This window comes from Mesoplodon mirus (assembly GCF_964341445.2).
Source record: "Mesoplodon mirus genome assembly, chromosome: 18".
In the NCBI taxonomy this organism is placed as follows: Eukaryota; Metazoa; Chordata; class Mammalia; order Artiodactyla; family Ziphiidae; genus Mesoplodon; species Mesoplodon mirus.
This window is the reverse complement of record NC_138994.1, coordinates 48,214,087-48,234,836: the sequence shown is the minus strand read 5'-3', so window position 1 is coordinate 48,234,836 and position 20,750 is coordinate 48,214,087. Positions and strand designations below refer to the sequence as shown.

At 42.5% G+C, this 20,750-nt stretch overlaps 1 protein-coding gene across 1 annotated transcript in view; it reads left to right on the top strand.

Moving 5' to 3' along the window:
• Positions 1–7,793: 7,793 nt before the first annotated feature.
• NLRP1 (NLR family pyrin domain containing 1) overlaps positions 7,794–20,750 on the top strand; it is a gene marked incomplete at both ends in the record, with an annotated part of 167,334 nt that continues 154,377 nt past the window's right edge. Inside the window, 3 exon segments of the mRNA XM_082603909.1 lie at positions 7,794–7,830; positions 8,678–8,828; positions 9,020–9,181. Of these exon segments, the coding sequence (XP_082460035.1) occupies positions 7,794–7,830; positions 8,678–8,828; positions 9,020–9,181 (350 nt within the window).

Here is a 20,750-nt window from a genome sequence, read left to right as displayed (position 1 = left end):
GTTCAGCAAACATATTCTTTTCTTATCTTAATCAATATACATCATCACTTTTACCACCACCCATACAGAAATTTATATAATCCACATGAGTATCCAAAAGTTAATTTTTAAATTGGTAAATCTCAGAAGAGAAAATTACAGTGACAAATAGATTATAGTCATTTCCATATTTACCTGTCTTAATATTCTAATCAGTGGCCACACTATTTGTCCTGGCTGTCAAGTGCATTATTCTCAACCTTTGGATCACAGACATTGGGAAGTCTTGAATTCACAGAGGTACTAAATATTCTCTGTACATAGAAAAACTCTTACCTATGTGATAAATAATATATATCTCTTATAACTGTTATATCTTATATAGAAATACAACTATTTTTGAAATATATATGGGTGCTTGAGGTTAATAAAACATGAATTTATTTAAAAGTACAATTGCATTTGGAGTAGTGAAGGTGGCAATATACAATTCTACAAAATGAAATAAAACAATTTTAAAAATCTATAATAGCCCAGGAAAACAAAACAAGTGATGCTAGTATTTCAGAAATGGTGAAGAAATTTAGAAAAATATAAATAAACAAGACGTGATCTGAAAAAAAAGTAAATCAGAGGAAAACTGCCAAAAAGAAAGACAATTTTGAAGGGAGAAGCTGTCCCATGGAACTCTAAACTCAGAGGTATAAGATGGAAGAAGAGACAGTGGACCCTGGTTATTCAGAGAAAGGTTATTTGGGCAGCAGCACTCAGGACAGCCAGACTGGTCAGCCCCTTCCCTCTCCCAAGAAATGAAGCCCTGTCCCGCGTATTCAGTGAGGCCCCAGACAATACTGACCATCAGGAAGGATGGGAACCTATATACCCAGAAAACACACCACCAGTCAATCCCTCCTCAGTGAGTACTTGCCACCCCTCCTTCAAAGCACCACAGGCAGGCACAATAGACTTGCGTTTTGGGGTATGGGGATACATGAAAAGTTCATTAATTATTTATGGAAAACCAACTCTATGAAAGAAAGAAATCAAACTCAACAAACTCAGAACATGCTTTCAAAGAGGAATAAAGGTATCTCTTTAAAATTGATTGAATAGCTTGAAAATTAAAATTTTGAGCATCAAAATAAGAAATGCAAAAATAATAAACTAAAATATTTTCTCCCTGGACATAGTAGATAAACACCATAAAATATGAAAGCACAACCAAAACAGAAAAAAAAAGTAGACCTAATCAGTAAAATCAAAGCTGTCTTTAAAAATACCACCAGTAAAATATACAAATTTCCAGTGGCAATGAAGAAATAAGAGAAAAGGCATAATAAACAACATTCAAAATGAGAAATTACACCTAATTACAGTTATGGAAAAGACTTTTAAAACTATAAGAGAACACTAATCACTTTATTCAACAAATTTAAAAATCTAGATAAAATAGATACTTTCCTAGGAAAATTACCTAAATGTACTCAAGTAGAGATAGAAATTCTGAATGAACTAATTGTGGAAGAAATTGAAATAATAGTTAACAATTACCTTGCAAATAGGTACCACTCCATCAGGACATGGGGGCCAGTTATACTAAAATCTTGAATGAACAGAAAATACCTAACTATACAAAATATTCCAAAGTATACAGAAATCACCCCTTTTTATTCCATAAAATTTAGCATAACCGTGATACCAAAACCAAGTAAGGGTAACACAAAAAAATATTCTGCAAGCCAATCTCACTTAAGTTCTTAAATGGGAAATTTTTAAAGAATTCATTAGCATATCAAATGCATCACTGTATTAAAAGAATAATATATTATCACCAAGAAGAACAATTCAATATTATGAAATCTATAATTGTAAATCACCACATTAATAAAGTAAATGACTAGAAACAAAAATTATTTCAATTGAGGGTGGAAAAACATTTGATCAAATTCAACTTTCTTTGTTTTGAGATATAAGTGACATATATGACATGTTTCAGGCATACAACATCATGATTGGTTATATGTATATATTACAAAATTATCCCCACAATAAATCTAGTTATTCATCACCACACATAGTTACAAAAAATTTTTTATTGTGGTGAGAAATTTTAAGATCTACTCTCTTAGCAATTTCAAATATACAATACAGTATTGTTAACTATAGCCACCATGCTGTACATTATATCCCCAGGACTTACTTATAACTGGAAGTTTGTACCTTTGGCCATCTTTACCCATTTAATTCATTCAACATTCTTAAAGCCCTTGTATTCTCAGAATAGAAGAAAACTTTCTTAATCTTACAAAGCCCATCTGTTAGTAACCTACAATAAACACCACAATTAATGATGAGAACATTTGAAATATTTCCTCCAAAAAAGAGATTAAAAATACAAAGATGACTGCTATCACCATAATTATACAGCCTTGTACTGGAAGTTCTAGGGAGTGTAACAAGACAAGAAAATTACATGGGAAGTGTAATCATTGGGAAAGAAGAGGGGGATTTGTCAGTGTTTGCAGATCATATAATCATCTCTCTGGAAAATCAAATGAGAAGGCACTAGAACTAATGTGAGAGTTCGTTAAGTTTGTTAACTATAAGATCAAAAATTTAAAATCAATAGCTTTAAAATACACTGAAATAGGGCTTCGCTGTTGGCGCAGTGGTTGAGAGTCCGCCTGCCAATGCAGGGGACACGAGTTCGTGCCCCGGTCCGGGAAGATCCCACATGGCACCGAGCGGCTGGGCCTGTGAGCCATGGCCACTGAGCCTGCGCGTCCGGAGCCTGTGCTCCGCAATGGGAGAGGCCACAACAGGGAGAGGCCCACGTACCGGAAAAAAAAAAACAAAAACAGAAATAAACAATTTAAAAAATGTAATGGGGCTTCCCTGGTGTCGCAGTGGTTGAGAATCTGCCTGCCAATGCAGGGGACACGGGTTTAAGCCCTGGTCTGGGAAGATCCCACATGCCGCGGAGCAACTAGGCCCGTGAGCCACAACTACTGAGCCTGCGCGTCTGGAGCCTGTGCTCCGCAACAAGAGAGGCCGCGATAGTGAGAGGCCCGCGTACCACCATGAAGAGTGGCCCCCGCTTGCCACAACTATAGAAAGCCCTCGCACAGAAACGAAGACCCAACACAGCCCAAAGTAAATTAATTAATTAATTAATTTTTTAAAATGTAATGGACTACAGCAGGAGTTGGCATGTGAACCAAACCCACCCACTACCTGTTTTTGTAAATAAAGCTTTATTATAACATAGCTATGCCTATTTGTTTACATATTGCCTGTGGCTGCTTTGACATCACAGAGGCAGAGTTGATTATTTACAACAGAAATATAAAGCCTAAAATATTTACCGTCTAGCCCGTTACAGACAAAGATTGCCAAGCCATGGAATAGAGCATTCCATTCTCATTAATAGTGAAATCCATAAAATATTTAGAAATTAATTCATGAATGAATTGACAACTTATCTATTAAGAAAAGTATAAAGCTTTTCTAAGGCATAAGAGAACTTTTAACATATGTGTTATATTCCTGAATGGCAAGACTCAATACTGTAAACATGTCTATTCTCCTCCAGTGACTCTATAAATAGAGTAGTCTCATTCAAAATCCTACCAGGAATGTGTTAGAACTTGACAAACTGCTTCCAAAATGTAAGTGAAAGAGAAAATGTAGGATTTCCACTTCTGATAATAGCAAACCATGTTGATTCAAACCAACATCCCCCCCACACACACCTCAAAGATAAACAAAAAAATCTGGACATAGTATTTAAAAGCAGGTTTCTAGATGCATCAAAGAGTAAACAAAATAGTGAGGAATTATCACACCAAGATCTGAAAGAAGACAGAAATACAAAGAGATGAACCTGGAAATGGAGGCCACCTCAATTTCAAATCTAGACGAGGTGATTTATAAGCTAAGGAACACTTGTGAAAGCTTGGTCAGGGACCCTGATGAACCACTCACACTGAAGTTTGAGATGCCAAAGAGTTACATTCTTAGGTGAACCTGAAGTAAATCAACCATCACACAGGCTGCCTCTCAGTTTCAAATCACTAGATGTTCCAGAATATTTTAAGCCCTGAAATTGGATTAAGGTGATCCAAGATTGCTAGCACCTGGCAGAACCAAATGAAAAGGATTTGACAACCTATAACGTGTCAGAGCAGATTTGAAAAAGAGCCAACCAGAAAATCTAGACTGAAAAAGATAATGTTTAAAATTCAGAACTCAAGACTCAGCTGAAGTGAGAATTAATTAACTGAAATATATGTCAGAAGAAAATATTTAGAATGAAGCCCAGAAAGACAGAAAGATGGAAATTACAGAACAGAGGGTAAGAGACATAGATACAGTGATAATGACTAACATAGGTTTAACTGGAGTCCCAGAAGGAGAGTAGAGAATAAGTCAGAAGCCATAATGAATATAAAGGCTTTAAAAATCTCAAAAATTAATGAAAGAAACCAATCCATGGATTGAAGACCCAGTGACACTTTAGCAAAATAAATTAAAATAAATATACATTCATACACATCATAGTGAAACTACAGAAAACCAAAGACAGAGAAAATCTTAAATACAGCTAGGGGTGGGAGTGAAATCAGATTATGCCTAAGAAGGAACAGTTAAGACCTACAGCTGACTCCTCAACAGCAATAACAGAAGACAGAAGGATGGTATTTTCAGTGTACTGAGAGAAAAGAACTGCCAATCTAGAATTCTAAACCCAGTGAAAACACCTTTCAAGAACAAAGAAATAAAGACAATTTTAGAAAAGCAAAAATGAAGAGACTTCACCACTAAACAATTTGCACTAAAGAAAATACTAAAAGGAAAATGATTCCAGATGCAATATCAGAAGTAAAGAATGAAGAGGAAAAAAAGGTGAATATGTAGATAAATCAAAATGAATATCAGGGGCTTCCCTGGTGGTGCACTGGTTAGGAGCCCACCTGCCAATGCAGGGGAAATGGGTTCGAGCCCGAGTCTGGGAGGATCCCACATGCCGCGGAGCAACAAACCCATGTACCACAACTACTGAGTCAGCACTCTAGAGGCCACGAGCCACAGCTACTGAGCCCACATGCCACAACCACTGAAGCCTGCACACCTGGAGCCTGTGCTCTGCAACAAGAGAACACACTGCAATAAGAAGCCTGTGCACTGCAGCAAAGAGTAGCCCCCACTCGCCACAACTAGAGAAAGCCTGCACGCAGCAGCGAAGACCCAACACAGCCAAAAATAAATAAATTAATTAATTAATTTTAGAAAATGAATATCAATTATATAAAACACTAATAATATTGCCTTGTGAGATTTGAAATATGTATAGAATTAAAATACACAACAACAGCACATGAATGAAGAATAAATGGAATAAAGCTGTTCTGAGATCCTTACATTGTGCAGGAGGGAAATAAAAGTTCTGATCAACATTAGACTTTGATAAGCGAAGAAGCATGTTGTAATCTAAAGATCACTAATGAATAGTAGGAGAGTATATTATTTCCAACCAATGGAAGAATGGAGTTGGATTAATTTATGTATGAATATATCTAAGACAATTCTGAAAAATAAACATGATGGGAAATTTGTCTGAACAGAGATGAGAAAAACTATTAAAGTTATATTTATTTAAATGATGTGGTGCAAGCATAGGAATAGTGCTAAGGACTAAGTATTTGTGTTCCTCCCTCTCCCCTCTCACCAAAATTCATGTGTTGAAACCCTAATTCTCAGTGTGATGTCGTTTGGAGATGGGCCCTTTGGGAGGTAATTAGGTCATGCATGTGGGGCCCTCATGATGGGATTAGTGCCATTTTAAGAAGAGACAGAGACAAAAGAGCTTGCTTCCTCTCTCTCTCTGCTCTCCCCCATGTGAGGACACAGCAAGAAGACAGCCAATCTGTGAACCAGGAAGAGGATGCTCATTAGAACGCAACCATACTGGCATCCTGATCTCAAACTTCTCAGCCTCCAGATCTATGAGAAATAAATTTCTGTTCCTAAGGCACCCAGTCTGCGGTCTTCTGTTCTAGCATCATGAACTGACTGAAACTGATCACAGGAATGGAAAAGAATCTACAAACACTCTTGTGTGTGTATATATATATATACATATATCTTGTGTCTATATGGCAATTTCATGTATAATGAAAATAATAATACAAGAAGTAGGAGCTATTCAAAGTGTTCTACTGTAAATAATTTAATACATACATTTATAATTAGTTTTAAAATATTATTTGCAATAAGGACAGCATTTTGAATCCCTAGGACAGAAAGAACTATTCAAGAAATAGTTTAAAGAAAACTGTATGTCTGTTTGAAAAAAAAATGTTAGACATAATTTACACCATAAACATAAATTCCAGTCAGATTAAAAAGCTGAACATAAAAAAATAAAAGAAACTATAAAAGGGTTGGAATAAAACTGTGAAGTAATTCTTATAATCTAGGTGTTGGAAAGACTTTCCCAAAACAAGACACATAACCCTGAACCACACAATAAAAGATTAGCATATTTAATCTCATAAAATTTAGAACACTTTCTTGAAAAATGATACCTTATGTACAAAGTTAAATTACAAACAGCAAATGAGGAGACATTATATGTAACACATTTGACACACAAAGAATTTATAGCTGGAATACATCAAGATCTTATACAAAGCAAATTTTTAAAAAGACACACAACACAGTAAAAATTGGACAAAGTATATGGAATAGGCAATTCACTGAAGAAAAATACAAATGTCAATAACCATATGAGAAAATACACAGCTTCCACTAGGAACCAGGGAAATGGAATTTAAAGCAATAATGAGAGATGATTTTGCACTCATTATATTGCCAACAATTAAAAAGATTGATAGTAACAAATGTTAGCAAGAATATGGAGAAACGGGTGCTTTCAGATGCTTGCTGGAAGCAGTGTGAACCCTGAGGTCATTTGGAAGCCATCAGGCATCATCCACCAATGTTTAAACATTCATTCCCTTTGCCCCAGCAATTTCACTTCTAGAAACGCAGCCTGAAGAAATACTGGCCTATGTGCAAAAAATACATATACAACAATAGTTGCTGTAACCTGGTTGGTAATAGCAAAACCGCAGGGGGTTGGGGAATTTGTAAATGTACATCAACAGGAGAGTGGCTAAATAAATTCTGAAACAACAGAATTCTCTGCAAATGTTAAAATCACGCAGCAGGCTTTCGTGTACTGATGCAGAATTATGTTCAAGACATATCATCAAGTAAAATCAAGTTGAAAATAATTTGCACAGTATGATACCACTTGTTTACACACACACACCCCTACATAAAGAGCAACAGGGATATTAGAACACACGTCAAGGTACTGACAATGTTTATCTGTAGGGAAGCGGGATGAGTAATGAGGCAAGAAAGGGTGACTTTCACGTGTGGAAGAAATGTTTTGCCCAAAACTCAGATTGAAGCGAACTGTGTGTTCAGCATCTTTGAGGGTGAGATGGAGACCTTTTCTGTGAGGTTTGAGGGAAGGCAGGGCCATGGGTCTCTCAGAGCTGACACCCCTGGGTGAAGGGGCTCCTTGTCAGAGATGAAACCCTGTTGCTTGGGAACATCCAATTAATAGCCCCAGATCGATTTGTCGTCCTTTACTTCTCAGCTATAGGACTTGATATTTATGATTAATGAATCATGTCTGATGATGGTTCCAAACATGCCACAAATCTAACCCACCACTGAGAGGAACATGATTTCTTAGGACCACGTGAAGTCAAACAGCAAGTGATGCCCAGCTAGTCGGCATGAGAGGAGGAAGAGGTCAGTGTCTGGCTCAGAAAGGTAAGTCTCTCCCCAGGGTATTTGGACCCAGCTCATTCCCTTTACCATCCACACTAGATTTTTCACTAACACGCGATAAACCTTGACTCACGTCTGGAAATTTTAACTTACCGTGGTTTGCTCTGTACTGCTTAAACCTTATAAAAGTAAGAACGTATTAGCATAATACCTATGAAATATACGATTAGATAAATAAATGTCCCCAAAGTATAGCCTTTTATTAGATATCTTCTTCATCAACAGCTATTAAATAACTCTCTCATCTGGACGTTCAGAAAACATTTTGATGTCAAAAATAGGCTTTTGCAATTCAACAATGTACACTGGGCTAGTTCACGTATGTGTTTTTCACTACTCTTCTAGTGGATGAAACGGAGTACAGTGGAAAGAGGATGGTGTGGAAATAAACTAATTTTCAGTTGTGGAGCATAAGTCCAAGAAAGGGAAGGACCATCCCCAAAACCTGACTCACCCTGAGATGCACATCCTTCCAATGCCCTGAGCACACAGACATGAGCCTTGGGGCGCCAGCCACCACCCTGATTCCAGGGGCCTGCAAATCACAGGTCTTCCTTGCAGGGTGGCCCCCAACACCCTTCCCTCCGCCCGAGCTGTGCTCTCCTGGCAAAACCCCAGCCTGCTTGAACCCAATTATTTCCTTTCTGACTGCCAGCAGTGGGGCAGCGAAATGCTGCCAGAGAAAATCACATTAAATGAACTGATGAGTTACAATTTAGATTCACGCCGCTGACAAAACTCAAACAGGAGCAGAGACGGGGAGGTGAGCCCTGCAGAACGTGGTCCTCTACATTTTCTCCCCTTCAACCTCCTCCCGCCCCCATTTCAGCCCAGGAGGGCACCTCACTCTTCACGGAGGACAAAAAGGAAACCATCGACAGAAACTCCCTCCTCTTCTCGCCAAACCTGCCGCTGGGTCCCCACACTCAGACCCTCATCCCTGCCTCAGTGAAGAACGTCTCTGCTCCTCTCAGGAGCCAGTGTGTGTGCCCTGGACTGCATCCTCCTTCACCTTCTCCGGGAGTCTGCGCCTCTCTCGAATTTTACAATTAACTCAGGTCATTTCACGCCTCTGTTTAAAAGCTTCTGTGGCTCCCTTTGCACTTTAAAAGAACATCCAAAGTCCTGGCCATGGGTGGCCGGGTAGTGGGCTCTTGCCCCCCACCTCCAGGTCACCTTCAGCAGCAGGGGACAGGTCCAGCCCCTCTGCGAGTCTCCCTGCTTCTCAGCCTAAGGGGTCCTCCACCCTGGCTGCACCAGACACCACCCAGGAGCTGGAGAAGTTAACTCCCCTGAAGAAAGACCTCAACCAGCGAGAGAAGGAAGAAAGCAGGTGAATCTCCAGCTCCCATCTCCACCTGGGACATCACCTTGCTCAGAGCATCCCCACCTGATGGAGTTTCAGGTGCATCCAGTAGTACCCCTTCATTAACACACAGGTTGTCAGCTTTCTTCACTTCCCTGCCTCAATTTCCCCACCTCCTAACTGCCTCTCGAGGTCATCTCCCATGTAAACCACCAGCACCTACGCCCTTGTCATAGGGCTGTGTTTTCTTGCAGGTTTTCTGTCTCTCCCAGCAGACCCTAGAGTAGGCTGGAGCCTTGTCTGTCTTGCTCATCACTGTGTTGTCAGCTCCTGTGCATCCTCGAGGCTCAAATAATAGTGAAGACATCTAAGAACAAGCCGAGACTGCTGATCCACACACACCCCAGCACCCTGCATCTGGACACACATGCACACACACAGAGTAGCAAGCATCACCCACGTTCTGCAGAACCAGAAATCCACCCTTCTTCACCTAAGAAGTTACTAACACCAAGCCCCAGGACACCAATTCTTAGTTTTCATCTCAGTGTTAGCAGATTCCTTGAGGCCTCCTTCTCCAGGGCTATGTTCCCCACTAGGTAGACTCAAGCCTTTAAAAGGAAAAGAAAATAGTTACTTGTATTTAATGCTAACACATGCCCCCAACCCCTGGTCCTCATCTCCTGAGTTTTTGGTCTTTTAAAGTCTCTCCTACCATGAGATTTCAATCCCTTCCCCCAAAAGTCCGTGATGCTCTTTTTCTAAAATACTCAGCTCAGCACTGTCCGGTGTTCTTGAATTGCCTCTATGTCCTGGACTCTGGGTGTGCTCTGCTTGTATTCTTCATGTCAATTTGGTTTTACTGAACAAAACTCAATCTCAGGCCAATTCCAGTACCACCCTTTCCTTCCCTAAAGAAGATTCCAGCCCTACGTTATGCTCACAGCACCCAAACCATGCCTGATGCACAGTATATGCTCAATAAATCTTAAATTAAAAAAAACACTCTTGTAGTAAAACCCCTTTTAGGTTGATTTGTTTTTAGCAGTTAAATTCCAACATGCCTAGGCATGGTTTGTTTCTTATTTATTCTGATTTGGACTTGCTGAAATTCATGAATCTATATGTCTTTACACCAACTTTTGGGAAGTTTGGGCCATGATTTCTTCAAATAGTTTTTATCCCATTTTTCCCCTCTTCCACTTCCAGGATGCCAATTATTTGTGTGTTAGAGATTTTGATGTTGCCCGCATCCATCCCTGAAGGTCTGTTCTGTTTTTCCCAATCTTCTTTCTCTCCCTTCCTCAGACTGAGTCATTTCTATTTATCTGTCTTCAAGGTCACTCACTCTTCTATCCCCTCTACTCAACTGAGAAGCCCACCCAGTGAATTTTTTATTTTAGATATTTACTTCTTGGTTCTAGAATTTGCATTTGGTTCTTTTTTGTAGCTTCTATATATCTGCCAGGATTTCTCCTTTTTTATTCATTACAAGCATGTTTGCCATGATTGTAATAGTTGCTTTAATTTTTATTAAAGCAACGATTTTATTAAATTACCAAATTTATCTGGCAATCCCAAATAAAGGCATGGGTCCCATTTTCCTGGCTCTTCATATGTCAAATAATTTTGCATTGTATCTGAATTTTGCAGATTATGTTCTGAAGACTCCGTGTACTTCATATTACTCTGAAATGTGTGAAAAGTGTTAGTGTCTGTTTAACAGGCATCTAACTAGGTTAGACTCAAACCACAAACTGTCTAATGTGCAGTGGACAGATCAGATTTCATTTCAGTTCTTTTAGCCTTAGCTGCAAGCTACTCTGATCAGCCAGAGACTTGGAGCAGAATTTATTTACAGAATTGGGGCTCCCCTCTCTGATTTTCTCATTTCTAGAATTCTTCCCTCACTTTCTAGCAGCTGTCCTCTGGCTCTGTCCTGTTCATCCAGTTGCATAAATGGTTTTCAGTCAGAGTTTTCACTGCTTTATGCTGTATCATGGCTACAGTTTCCCTCAGATTAAAAGTCATGAAAATGGGAACTTCACCGCATGCCTGTCCCTTCCAAGTTTCAAAAACCAAACAAAATCTGCCTGCTTTTGTTTATTCCTCAGAGCCTTCAGGATTTTTATATTTTATCTGTACTTTATAATTATTATCCAAAGGAGGGCCAGTCTGTTAGGTACTTACTCCATAACACTGGAAGAGAAAACCAAACATGATGTACACATTGACTTTAGAATAATATTTGACATATCAGTTTGTTTATACACACACATTTGTAGTGTAGATTCAGATGCCATAAAAACAAGATTTGGAGACTGGGAGGAGGGGACCAAAAAATAAAGGTAGATGGGTAGAGGAAAGGTAGATGGGTAGAGGAAAGGTAGATGGGTAGAGGAAAGGTATATGGAGAAACTTCCAGCTGAGGAAAACTTCAGCAATCGAAAGAAATTCTGGAATTTCCTTGCAGCCAAGGAAACAAGGAAAATTATATGGATTTCACATGCTTCTGAGGCTGGTAATGGGAAACCTACAAATTCACTGAGGAATTTGCTTTCCTGGTCTTGAACTCAGTGGAGTGCCATGGCCTCTCTTGTTGTAGTGATACTCAACAAGAGTATCACATTTACTCTTTAATATTTAAATAGTTACTCCTGATATTTAAAGGTTAAATAATGCAGGTAAAGCATCTCCTATAGAGAGCCATGATGATGATATAATGATAATGATGATGATGGTGATGATGGTGCCGCTGATGATAATGACACTCTTGTTGGTGGTAAGATAACTTCTACATTTATCTTGTGTTTGTAAAGAAGGACCACCTTCACGTACTGACAGATTTTTAACCCAATACATCAGTTAGTCAGAATGTCAAATGTCACTCTCTTAAGCTGGCTCTAGGGTGAAACTATCTCCCAGGAACCAGCAAACCCAGCATCCTGGAGGCAGAACGCTGTTTTCTGGTCCAGTTAACGGCCTCCTGACTCCTTAGACACTTCAACAGAGCAAGCGCTCGGGAAAGGACTGGGCAGCCGGCACTGGGAAGGGCCTCTGGGATCTTCCATTCAATCTGCACATAAGTGCCGGGTGCTTTGTTCTGAGGAATTAATCAGTGAAGCAATGATGTGAAGAAGGCACTTAGGGGTGGAGGGAAGCATGGTGCATGTTAATCAGCCTTGCATGTGAAGCCAGGACAGGGCCTGGAAAACCCCACACAGCCCCTAAGTTCCCAAGCCCTCCACCTGCCCCGACCCAGGGGCCACCAGGGGGGGGCTGGGAGCTCTCATCTGAGCCTCCAGTGGTGGGGGAGGGGGACACCTGCCCAGCTCCATCACGTCCTCCCCACTCATCCCCCTTGATGTGAGAGCCAGCGGCTGAGTTGCGATTCTGTCTGGGGCTGTGCCTTAAGAAGGGTCACAGGCAAGGGTTAGTCTGTGAAGTCAGGGCTTAATCAGTGACTGCAGTCAGGATTGAGGCTGAGGTCACGGGCTGAGGTCAGTATGTGGTAAGGATTAGGGATAAGTATACGGCCAAGGTCAGGGCTCAGCCTGTGGCTCATTCTGTGACCAGAGAAAAGACTCAGTTATGTTCCTGGTTGGGGCTTAGCTGAGATCAGAGTCAGGGTACTGGGGACCCTGACTAGAACCCCAGGATCTCTGAAGTCCCCTCAGCCAAGGAGGATGTCAGCTCTGGGAGGGAGCTCGCAGAACCCACACGTTAATTAAGTGTGCATTATAATAAGTACTGTCCCAAATAATTCCAGCCCTTGTTCTCCTTTATTGCTTAATCAGTTTCTAAATGTGTCCTATCTTTATAGCAGAGAACCTGCGCTTTTTCTTCATCTGAACTTCTGGAAGGTGTAGGGAAACTTCAGGCCTTGCACCCAATTTCTGGATGTGGAAAGAGATGCCTGGGCACATCCTCTCATGCATCTTCGTTGGGTGCCAGCCCTCCCCTGCCTCAGGAACCTTGCTGTCTGCAGCATTCCTCTCCAAGGCCCCCTCCTGGGCCACCCTCGCCCTCCCCACATGCAGGCCTGGAAGGGGTCCCCTTGTCCAACCTGGCGTGTTATACCCGCCCACAACTCTCCCAGAAACGGCTTCCTATAGAAATGTTGCTGTTTTTTCTCCAAATAATTGAAGGCACTTAGACATAATTGGGATACACAGGGGTTTCTCTCAAAATCTAGGCCACCCAAATGGGGAGCTGAGGGCACCCCTACCAGGCTCACGCTTAGCTTAGCCAACTGGAGTCTGGCTTTCTGCCCTCTGGTAGGTGATTTCCGTGGGAGAGGAGAGAAAACGCCATTAGTTCATTTGTTTTACATACATTTTAAAGTCAAGTTAATATATGCACATATGTTAAAAACACAAGCGACTCAGAAGGGCTTATGATGAGAAGCACCCACCTTATCCCCGACACCCATGGCACATTGTAGAGACTTGGGAAATACTTGCTGGTTAAGACTTTACCACTTCTGTCTTCATGGAACCCAGGGAGGGTGGAGAGGAGAGCTTTTCCTCTCTCACTTCACCCAATATCTGCTCATGAACCTGGATGTTATTGCTGTGGTCAGCACGGACAAGACACAGCTTAATCAAATATGCTCCCACCTGGAAACGGTCTCTGTCTACATGGTGAAGTTGGACATTAACTCAGGTATTTATTACGCCAGGAAGAAGGAAATAACTGTCAAGATAAAAATCAAAGGGAGCCTTTTAGAAATCCAGGGAAAAGTCCAGCCAGGGTGCAGGGTGGGAGCTGGGGATGTTGGGGGATGGGGGATGCTGGTCACCTACATTTCAGCCAAACCTTGAAGGGTAACAGAGGAAGAAATGAGTAAGCTCTTGCAGGTGGTAAGGTGCTGGATGTTGAGGGAATGAATGATGGAGTCCAGACCAGGAAGAGCCAGAAACTCCATGGCCTTCTTCCTGCAGACTTCCCAGGCTTCCTGGGAAGCCCTATTTCAAGCAACCTCGGTTTCTGCATCTGTAGGATGGGGAAAATAATAATACCAAGCAGACTTACACGAGGTGATACATGTAGGGCACTTAGCATGGTGTCCGGAAGACAATGAGCTCAGCAGGTCTTAGCTAATCATAACACCCCATCTTCCTCCCCACCCCATGCACCCCGCCCACCCCAGACATTCCCAAATGCACTTTCTTTTCCCTCCAAGGTTAGGGCATCCAATTGTCCCACCAAGATCCTCATCTGCATTAAATGAGATGCTGGTGCCTGGGAGGAGAGAGCATCTGAGACCAGCCAGGACCTGTTCTGGTGGGTTGGTTTGAGGGGTCCCTAGTGCATATCTGCTCAGGTCCCTCTACCTGCAGGCAACTGCCTCCCCAGTGACAATCAGTTTGGGGCTTCCAATCTCTGAAGTGGTATCTGCACATACAGTATTTGCTGCAGCTTCGATGGAGGCTGGTTGGAAGGGTGATTTTTGCAGGGGTTTTGGCTCCATGGGTTTGCTGCCTTTGATCTGCATCTTTCTAGCAGAAATGTGAGATGGGCCTCCAACCAGAGCCGCAGGTATGTGTCTCTGTGAGCCAGGCTGAGTCTGCCCTGCCCTGCCCCAGCATGGCATGGGGACAGAAAGAATGACTCCCAGGGCTTGCAATTCCCTAAAGGTGACCTAGACAGATCAGTGATGCGATGACCGACTCACTGCTTTAAGATCCTTCCCAGGAGCTTGTCTAGCATCTGTTAGCAAACCTCCAGGGACGGGCTTCTCCGCATCACTCCCAACACCTCATTCACCCATGAACAGCTCAGACTGAGATCAATCGCTTATGTTGAGCTGAAATCTATCCATCTTGGGAAGAGTTAAAGAGACAATCACTAGGCCCTCCTTGTTGAAGCCTCCCCCTCCCCCCACTCTGCCTAGAAGCATTAATTCCATTATCAAATGGTCAGCCCTGGGGACTGAACATTCAAAGGCTTAAAGCAAGGTAGGTTAATTAAAATCTTTGATCGAAGCCCCATAAACAGCATAAAACTTCTCTTAATTATCCTGGATGGTCTCACAAGCATTAAAGCCAAAGGCGAGACAATGAAGAGGCTGGGAGGTGGGTGGGAGGTGAGAAGCTGGGAGGAGAGTATCCCGAGAGGAACAGCTACCGGGATGGAAGCTGCCATGTTGCTGCTCCCATCAGCGCTCCATGCCTGGACATTAGAGGCAGAGAAACCTACCCTTGCTTGTCTAATAGTTACTCACCCAGCACTTCCTATGTCAGCTGCTCCCCCAGATGCTGGGAGCACAGGAGAAAGACCCAGAACCTGCCACTGAGAAGGGGCCAGAGTCTCACAAGGAGGCAGAGTGGACACTTGCAGTATGATGTGACAAGCACCACCGAGCAGAGCGGGCAGGATAGGGGCTGTGGAATCGCAGAGCAGGAGCGCCCAACCCAGCCTGGGAAGATCAGGGAATGCTTTCCCAGATGGTGACCTTGAGTCAGGATAAGAAGGATGTGACAGGGGAAAGTCAAGGGCAAATTCTGGGCTGAGTGGAGAGACCTGGAAGTGAGAACAGGCTCAGGAGACAAGGTTACAACATGGGTTCCAGTTGGACCATTGGTTATTGCCCAGAAGAGGGGTTTTGTGTCCAAGGGCCAGGGGCTCTGTGAGCACTTCTCTGAGCCGTTGAGGGAGCATGCTACAGCAGGAAATCAGGGGAGGAAAGGGGTTACTAGACCCAAAAAGCAGGGACCAAGGGCCAGGAACATCTCAAGGCAGGTCCATCTCAGCATCCTACAGCCCAGGCAGGAGCAGTGTGGCGGCCCCCTCTGGCAGCCACAGATCAAGGGGAAAACAAAGTTTTCCTGAATCACCAACATCCCACCTCAAATGCTTTGCTGTTCTGAACATAGAAGATCACAGTGTCAAAAGATAAGTTGAGATGTATTTAAATTTTTAAGAGTTTATTTGAGCAAAAATCAATTCAAACCTGACAGTTTCAAACTGAAAGTGGTTAGGAGTGTACCAACAACAGGAGCTAGAGGCAAGACTTTTTTGAAAAGACACAGAAGTCAAAGCAAGAAAATGACTTGGCTATAGTTGAAGTGGTTGTCTGATTTGGGAAAGCCTAGCCGGCTGTTTGTGATTGGTTGTCCTCAGGTTTTTATTTCCTAACCTTGAGGCACATACAGGCTTCAGTTCTGGTTTACTTATATATGCTGCCAAGGTGTCTATGCCAAGGTGGTTGCCAGACTGGGACCACCCCAGTCTGGTGGACTCATTTTTAATTAACGTACCAGCAGCCACCAAGGGAAGGTTCTGGTGAATGATACTCACTCTTCTACCAACCTGTTTGTGCTCCTGCTGTTTCCTCCACCTCAGATAGACTAGCCCTCTTCTTGGCAGGTCCTGCTCACCTTTCTAGGTCTGATTCAAATGCCCCCTCTTCCAGGAAGCCCTTCTGGCTGTTCCTCCATCTGAAATCTAGGGAGTGCTCTTTCTCCAGTACTCAGCTCCCCAGCTGTGCTGCAGTCTAGCCTTTACCAATATCCCTTGAGTCCTGTGAAGCAGGTTTATATCCCTACTTAGCTTCTGGATACCCTGTGGCCTTCTTCAAGTCACTCAATTCCCACTGAGCCTCTGATTCCTCATCTGTAAAATAGGGGAAGCAATCTGTCCAGAAACCCCTTGGGCATCTTGTTAGAATGCAGATTCAGATTCAGTGGGTCTGGGATTAGCCTGATATTCCGTATTTCTAAGAGTCTCAGGTGATGCCATTGCTACTGGTTCAGGGCCACCCTTCCAGTAGCAAGAAGTGATATATTCAGTCCCAGTGAGGATTACAGAGCGTTCTAAAGGGCCTGCCCACGTTAGGGGCTCAATAAGTTGGAAGCTTTTTTAGTTCTATTATTATCTCTATCACCTGTGCTTGGCATGCAGTCAGTGCTGAAAATAATGGTAGCCAGTATCATTACATGTTATCTCCCCGGCTACCTGGCCAGTGTCCTGAGGGCAGGGTATGTGCCTAATTGAAATGCCTTACACAGAGAAAGCAAAAGTACGCAGCTGGGAAGGAAAGAACACAGTCGTTTTTACCAAGCTTTGCGGGGTAGGGGGTGGTTCGCTCTTGTGAGACCCTTCTCTCCTGGGTTCCGAGCATATATGCAGAAAACCATGGCCAGGGAAGGGGGTCATCCCACCCCCACGACTGCCTGCAACCTCATCCTGTGAGAGGAACACCAGCTGCCCCCAGAAGCTTCCCTCCTCTGAGGCTGATTTCCAACGGAAATGAGCTCTCAGCCTCAGAGCATCTGTAAGCAGAGGGAAACAGTTGGCTTCATAACCTTGGGGGAAAAAAGGCAAATAAAGGAGTCTCGAAAGATTTATCAGAGACCCCAGGAAGCTGTAAAACATATGTTGTAACATATTGGTCCTTGACAGGCTCTAGCAACAAGGAAACCCTTCCCTTCATGCACTGGCTGAGGCTGAGTTAATGAGAACCTGTTCCACCTCCTGCCTGGGGGGTAGAGTCGTCCTCTCCGGCCCCTGTGGGGATGCATCTATAGAGCCTCAGTCTCCGGCCTGTCAAACCAGCTGAGGAGGACTCCACACCCAGCTGAGGGGCTCTTCTGCCTCCAGCCCCCCAGATACAGGTGTGAGCCCCAGGTGTTGACAACCCTTCATGTCCTCAGTGGCAGAGCCCAGCTTTGTCACCCAGGTGCCTGGAGCCCTTCTCCCTTCAAGGAAGCAGTGAGGTCAACTCCATTGCCCCAGGGATAGGGAGGGCACTCACAGCCTGGAACAGCTATTCTCTGTCCTGATTACACCCTGGAGTCACCTGGGGGGCTTTAAAACTATACAGATGCCTGGGACACCCCTCCAGGTGTTCTGAATTCTGGGGTGCTGCCTAGGCATCAGGATTTTTAAAAGCTCTGGGGTGATCCTAATGAGTATATGAGCACCCAGGGGTGAGAACCACTGGCTTAGAAAAAAAAAGGTTATTGCTCAGATTTAACTTTCAAAAAGGAGATTTTAAAGACTTCCATGGAACAATAGAGCATTTTTGATTTGCAAGAGAAACAGCTTTCTTTTTAAATGCCACCAAAAAAAAAAAAAAAAAGATCAAAGCCTGGAGTGCCAAGAAAACAGAGTTGGAAGGATGCTGAACAGGAGGTGAGAGGAGTTTTTCCACCCCAAAGGCAATTAAATTCTCTTAGGAGAAACGAGCGATTAGAAAGGAGATCAAGCAAGGGAGACAGAGGTGAATTTCCCTCACCACCAGATAAGGTGGAGAGCAGAGGGTCTTCTCTATGTTTTCCACCTGGAACCTTGGCAGCTACCTGGAGGAGTGGGGGAATGACATCAGTAGGATAGAAGTGGTGGGAGAAAGAGCCCTCCTTCTGAATTGTCCTCCCATGTGGCCCAGAGACCTGTCCCCTGTCTGCGTCTAAAGACTATTATTGTACCCAAACCTCATGGGCTTCTGCAGCTCCTGCTTCAGCTTGGGGAGGGGTCTGGAGAGCAGGGGACACCAGCAGTAGGTACAGAGGCTGCCTGAGAGTAGTAAAGGGACCAAGCACCCTTCCCACAAAGGGATGAGAGAGAAGACCAGAAGGCAAGATGCCTTCACCTAGAGGTGACTGAGCAGTGAGTTACTTTGAATCCAAAGCTGGTTTGTTTCTGCTGAGTGGAAATGGGGGCATCCAGGAACAAGTGAAGCTTACTTATAAAAAATTAAGAAAGTTACATTTCTGCATATCTGAGTGTAACTGTAAACCTTAAACCCACTGTGAGGTCCATCCAGAAAGAAGAAATATACACAGCCAGTGAATAGGAAGAGATGCTGGGCCTCAGCAGTAATCCAAGAAACACAAATCAAAACACCAGTAATACACCATTTGGGTCCCTGGATGGGAGGTGTTTTAAAATCTGATACCTGTGTTGGCAAAGGCAAAGAAACCAGCCTCTGCTATATTGATGACCAAATGCATGTCCTCTTTCGTAGGGACACCTGGGTAATGAGAATTAACAGAATTACAATGAGTACACTTTTGGTGCAGCCATTCTAAAAATTTCACCTAAGGAAATAATCAAGGATTACAGAAAACTTTGGGAATGGACCTGTTCGTTAGAGTTTTTATTATTATGATCCTAAAAAATTGGTAAACAAAACTGAAATGTCCAATAATACAGAAATGGACCAAAATATACTGCATTATGAGATATTTGGTGAAGTATTATAAACCATTAAAATAATTTTAGAAATATGTTTAGTGACTTGGAAAGGTGTTCATAACATATTGGTAAGTGAGGAAACAAGTTAAAAAACATGCTTATTGATTTCTAATCATTGTATATATGCATAATATATTTATATATAATTGATATATGTGAAAAAATGGGAGGATCTACCTCTACAATATTAACATTGGTCCTCCTGGAGTAAAGGCATTATTATTCTGATTATATTTTCTTCTTTTTTTCCTTAACTTTATTTTCTAGTTTTTCTACAGTAAACATGTATTATTTGTGACTTTAAAAAGAAACTTCCCATGAAAGGTGGTAGATGAAACACATACATTTGTTCTGTTCTATCTCAAACCCCACTAAAAGAGCAATAAAATTATTTTCTTTTAAGGGATAAGCCCATAAGGTTTTTTGGTTTTATTTTTTTACGTGAAAGGATACAGTTGCAACAAAATGTTGGAGGCTGGAAAGAAGTTGGAGGAGTTATAACTAAGAAATCTGAATTCTCACTTAGGAGCAAGGAAAGCTAACAGGTAACCTGGTTTGCATCTCAGACCACCCACCACTACTACCCTGTGCCCCTGGAAATGGGGGTTAAAATGTGACTAAAACAATGCCATCGGTTGAAAGTCTATTGAAGTAGTAATAGCTAGATCCCAAGACCCTTTCTTCACTCCCACTGAAGGACTGAAGGCTTAGCCTCTGGTAGGTCTATTCTCTGGGGAAACAAAAAAGCATAGGGACTGGAGAACACCAAGAACAATTGAGAGCAGAGGGGGTTAGTAAAAGTTCACATGTTTGATGTTGCCCCACTGCCAGCCTCTTCCCTCCCTCAGCTCCCAGAAAGTCAAGCAGGACAGGGGAAGACCTTCTCTAGGTCATCTGACAATCCCAAAAGGAAAAACCTAAAGATGCTAATATTGGAGGGAGGGGGGTCCCCAAAGACCACTATAGTAAAGCCTATAATCTACCAGCTCCCCTGCAAGCATAGCTTCTAGTCAGATTTTAAATACACACCACAACCAAGGCCCCCAGATATTTGAAGAAAATTTTGATGTGAAACACAGAAACTTAAACAAACATGGGGGCAAAAGCAACTTGGAGGAAGCAGAGACCATGCAAGGGGGGCGGGGAAGCTATCAATCATAGCAGGGAGGAGAAGATTGTCATCAAAAAAGGAATGAAACAAAAAAAAATAACAAATAGCTCTTGAAAGCTAAAATTATGCAAAAATGAAAATAGAAAGGCAGAAAATAAAGTTGAGTGAAATCTTCCAGAAAATAAAACAAAAGACAAAGATGTGAGGAAAATAGGAGAAAAAAATATAAGATCTTGGAGGACTAGTCCAAAAGGTCCAACACGCACACAATAGGAGTTTCAGGGA